Source organism: Myotis davidii, unplaced genomic scaffold, assembly GCF_000327345.1.
Source record: "Myotis davidii unplaced genomic scaffold, ASM32734v1 scaffold997, whole genome shotgun sequence".
Taxonomy (NCBI): domain Eukaryota; kingdom Metazoa; phylum Chordata; class Mammalia; order Chiroptera; family Vespertilionidae; genus Myotis; species Myotis davidii.
This window is the reverse complement of record NW_006288449.1, coordinates 146,954-151,973: the sequence shown is the minus strand read 5'-3', so window position 1 is coordinate 151,973 and position 5,020 is coordinate 146,954. Positions and strand designations below refer to the sequence as shown.

At 46.1% G+C, this 5,020-nt stretch overlaps 1 protein-coding gene across 1 annotated transcript in view; it reads left to right on the top strand.

The window, feature by feature from the left end:
* Positions 1 to 5,020, top strand: part of LMOD2 (leiomodin 2) — a 7,941-nt gene that overhangs the window by 736 nt on the left and 2,185 nt on the right. The window contains exon 2 of the mRNA XM_006760325.2: positions 4,753 to 5,012. Within this exon, the coding sequence (XP_006760388.1) occupies positions 4,753 to 5,012 (260 nt within the window). The remainder of the gene's footprint in view (positions 1 to 4,752; positions 5,013 to 5,020) is intronic.

Sequence of the window (5,020 nt, the reverse complement as noted above, 5' to 3'; positions counted from 1 at the left end):
ATATATATATATATATATAGCAGTTAAGTAAATTTATTTTCTTCTTAAAAGACAAAAATGGGTACTCTTATTGTGTTGACTGTGATGTGGCTACAGTAAAAAGACTTCTTTTCCTCCAACACCAGGAAATGTGGGGTGGCAGGAAATTACATGGAACTGAGAGTCAGGGGACCTTCTTTCTAGTCCCTTCTGTGTCTCTAAGTTGTTGGGCAGATAGTCACTTAAGCAGGCTCCTCTTTCCCATCTGTCCATTGAGGGATTGGGAGCCTGTGGTTTTATTGTCCGCATATGAACCAAAACCCCTTTGAAATTTGGGTCCGTTGTGGACCTCTCCTTAAGAAAATGCACGTGCGCTTGTGCACACACACACACACATTTCTACACAGAATTTCAAAACTGATGACACGCATCCAAAGCCCCCTGAGGGCCCAGGTTAAGCCTGCCTGGGTAGACGGCTCTAAGATGCCTTCCTACTTTACAGTTGCGATGCTGGGGCCAGAAAATGGACTTCTATCAGAGCGCAGGCCTCCCGAGTCCTTGTTCTCTGCCCAGTAAACGTTTCTTTAAACTCGCCAAATGAATCATGAAAAGGAGCTCAAAAGACGATGAGGAAATGGTAACAGCCATGAGAACGTTGATATAGCCAATTTCTGAGTTTCTGGAAGAACACGGGTCAGGAGCGACAGTTTAAAACCTCTGTGCTTCACTACAATCACCTAAAAGCCAAATGGCCTGGAGCCCATGGGAAGACTTCCACAGGACTAATCTAGGCGCTGTTAGCTGATCTTGGTGACAGGGTGTGTGGGCCACATTTGTAGCAAGATATGTGTGAGCTCTGCCCGTGTCAATCACCGCAGGAGGGGTCACTGGGATCAGGCCGGTGTCTGCCAAGGCCACGCTGGCCGCCTGCATGGAAGGCCTGGAGGGGGAGGTGACAAGGAAGGACACACATGACAGGCCAGGATTTAAGGTCAATTCCTCCACAGCCATGCTGTTTAGGGGTCTTTTTATTTTTCCCTGATGTGGGAATGTGCGTTATAATATATAAAATATGCCCTCTTTATGACAGTTATTCAAGAAGTTCCTTCATAAAAAGATTAAAGGTGACCCAGAAGATGCAGGACAGACAGCCATTGTAGCAATAAGCATTGTGGCAAAGGCATTTTAATGCCATCATGTCTTTAGCTGGGTGGGTGGGGAGCAGAGGGCGAAGCCTGCTGTCAGCGGTAGGTGGAACCCACCTGGTCCCGCCAAAGGTTTGGCTGATCCCCACCCACCAGTGGCTTATCGAGTCAATTAGAGAGGCTCCCGTGTTGATGAACTTTGACTCCTTTCTGGCTAATTTTTCTCTCGCTACACTTTCCTCGCTGGCCAGCTGTCCCCGTAGTCACAAGGAGTGCTGGGCAGAAGCTTGCTGATGGAGAGTGTAAATCCATCCCAGCCACAGGGAAAAGCTCAAAGCAGACGATGGGTGGGTGGGTGGGCGGGTCAGGAGCCACAGCATAAGTGAGGAGCACACAGCACAGACCATGAGGAGGGAGGAGATGGGGGTCTTTGCAGCTATTGGCTCTATAAAAGCTCATGAAAATCATGTTCACCTTCTGTTGAATGACAGTCTCTGCACCCCCTCCACCCGCCTTCACACAAAGCTATGCGACACTCAATAGCTCCATGGGCCTTGGAGACCAAGGCTCTAACTCCCCTACCTTGAGTACATTCACATCATTTCATGGAATTCTTACCTCCCGCACACGAGAACTCGGACCAAGAGAGGTTCAGAAATGCATTTGAGATCAACACTCTAAAAGCAAGCTGAAATTCACACCAAGTTCTAATGGCACAAAGACCATGATTCTCAAAATGTGGGTGCCCGACCTTCAACATCATCTGGGGACTTCTCAGAGCGGCTAATTGTACGCTCCCTCCGACCTGCTGCATGAGGGACTCTGAGAGTGGGGTCCAGCCATTAGCCTGTGTCATGTTACATCCATTCAGTGAGCAAATATTGATTGAGCCCCTGCTACATGCTGAGCCAGGCAAGCGAGACAGACATGATCCCTGTCCTCACCCTGCTAACAGCCTTTGGGGGAAAATGACAAACAACTCATTAAAATAAGCACTTTTTAGGGGGAAGTACAAGGTGGTGGGAATGCATCGCCAGGGTGCTTTCAGGGGGTGTCAAAGAAAGCTTTCGGGAAGAAAGTACGTTTTGAGGGGACAACATCTCTTGCAGATACAGCCTAAAGTTCTTCAAAAACCAAAATGGATAAAAATTTAAGGCACCATACCTTGAATTTTGAGAAAGGCTCCTTTCCTGCAAATATGGAAACAGCTAAACACACACACACACACACACACACACACACACACACACACACGTCCCTCTCCCTCCTGATCTTGAAGAAGAGAGTAAATTAAGACTGGACAAGCCATCCCAGAAGCCTGACCCCTTCCCCAGGCCATCACTTGGTGCCTGCCACTCCAAACAAGTGGATAACTGGAGGCTATTTTGTGATAGCGACTGGGCAAACAAACTTGTGGAGACAAGCACAGTGTTATCCAAAGCTCATTCCACAGGCCTCAGGCAGTAGGATCCCTCAGGGTAAAAAAATAAAAATACTAAAAAAGGTGCCAGTGTAGAGGGAAGAACCAAGGCATTGGGGACAGGGGAGGGACATGGAAAAATTGAACTCTGTCAGCAATTTCCTTTTTTTTTTTTTTAATCAGAAAAGGTAGCAAGAAAAAGAAAGGAGTCAGTTGGACTTTTTAGTAGAGTCTTGTCAACAGGAAAGACAAAGCGAAATTGTGTTTGCCTGAAGGGCTTTCATAACGGAAATGTGGTAAATAATTGACGACCAAGGGCTGAGGCAATGGCTTGCTTCAAGATTGTCTACTGTTCTCCGCTGCTCCGCGTTACACTTAGAGTCTAGTTTCTGCGGTCCGTCTCATCTAACCCTGCACTCACGTGAGATTTCCAGTTGATTTGCTGAAAAGGGTGACCGAAGTGTTTTTCTTCACAGAGCCAAGCTTTGACCTGCTGCCCTGACAGCAGCCCTGCTCCCCGGGCTTCTTGCCCCGGAGCAGGGCCAGGGCCTGCAGTGGCTCACGGGTGTGGGGTCTCTGGGCACCTGTGCCAGGCTCTGCCCCCGAGGAAGATAAATGCTGGAGCACAGGACGCCGCTGCCTCTATCTCCACTGAGGCAGGCCCGGCCGACAGCACCTGGCTCCTGTCACATCTGCTTACAGGAGACCCCGTTTACGAAAAGTCTTCAACGTTAAGAGAAGAAATCCATTAACGTGTTGTGTATTCGTGTTGCCATGTGTTTCTTTGGGATGGAGAAATAAGCGTGGACAAAGGGGTGAGGACGGAATCCAGAAGGGAGGGGTGAGTTTTTTAAAAATTGTACGTAGGCTAGGTCTCCAGTAGTTCAGAGTAAGTAGTTCAGAAAAAGAATACAAAATTGATCACGGGTTTCCAAAGCCAAAGTTCCACCTTATTTTTCAAAGTGGCAACATGAGAGTAAATTTCAGTTCAACAAATTACGTTCTGAATGCTTATTCTGCAGAAAACACAACAAATGTTTGTAGAAAAAGCTGTTGAAAATTATGCAATTAAATGTTAACCTTGGTCACCGAGGAGATTAAATTTTCTTCATATATATTTTTGTTACTTGCCATGTGTTGCTTTTTCTTTTTCTTTATTTATTGAGATCTAGTTGACATATAACAATGTATTCGTTTTATTTGTACAACAGTACAAATTGTTTTATTTGTAACAGTAAAACCTTGATATCACGGACTAATTTGGTAGATTTTCTGAATATATTATGTTAAAAAATCGACAAATTAGTTAACCTGCTTTTACTTACATAGACAATTAAAATTAAGTGTGTATGAAAAGTTTACTTTCACAAAAAAGCTTTCTATATGCATTACATCACTTTAAATGTCTACTGAGTAGGTCTAGTAAATGCGTGCATTCACCAGTCACGAGTAAACAAGTGCACACGCTGGGGTTGGCTTAGAGCAGGTGGGACATGGCCTGCACGTGTTAAAACTGCCCCAGAAAGTCACACCACATGACAACGGAACCAAGGACAGTGCCTGGTGCGGTGTGATCACGTGCTAATCACTTGGTAAACATTGTTTACCAACAATGACTCTTGGATTTAAATATGTAGACAATGATTGCAAGCATGCAATATTTATTTATGTCGGGAAAATCATGACAGTGTTTTTTCCCAACATATGGCCTATTCACTAAAATGTGTTTAAAATATAACAGTGACCCTAGCTGGTTTGGCTCAATGGATAGAGCGTCAGCCTGCGGACTGAAGGGTCCCAGGTTCGATTCCGGCCCAGGGTACATGCCTGGGTTGCAGACTCGATCCCCAGTAGGGGACATGCAAGAGGTAGCCAATCAATGATTGTCTCTCATCATTGATGTTTCTATCTCGCTCTCCCTCTCCCTTCCTCTCTGAAATCAATAAAATATATTTTTTAAAAATACAATATAATGACAAAAAAATAACCTGTGGCCTTAATGATCAGCAAATCTTGGTTACACGTAAGCATTTTAAAATGAAAGGTGCGAATTTTCACATATGACAGACAGGCGGGAAATGTGGTCCGCTGCACCCGAAGCCCGGCACGGTCTGCAAAATCGAGGGTATTTCGAAACCATGTTACTTTTGTACATTTACAAAGCGTGCTTAGCAATGACGAACTTAACGATGGTGCCATGCTCTCTAGGTTGCCGAAGAAGACAAAGAGGAGAGCGAGGAAGAGCTGATTTTTACTGAAAGTAACAGCGAGGTGTCCGAGGAGGTGTACACCGAAGAGGAGGAGGCGGAGGAGGAGGAGGAGGGAGAGGAGGAGGAAGAAGAGGAGGAAGAGGAGGACGACAGCCACGAAGAGGAGAGCGCCGTTGAAGACGAGGAAGCCATCAACGGCACGGCCCGCCCCGAGCGCGCCAGTCCCGACAGCGCCCGGCCGAAGACATTTAAGAGTCAGTTATAGA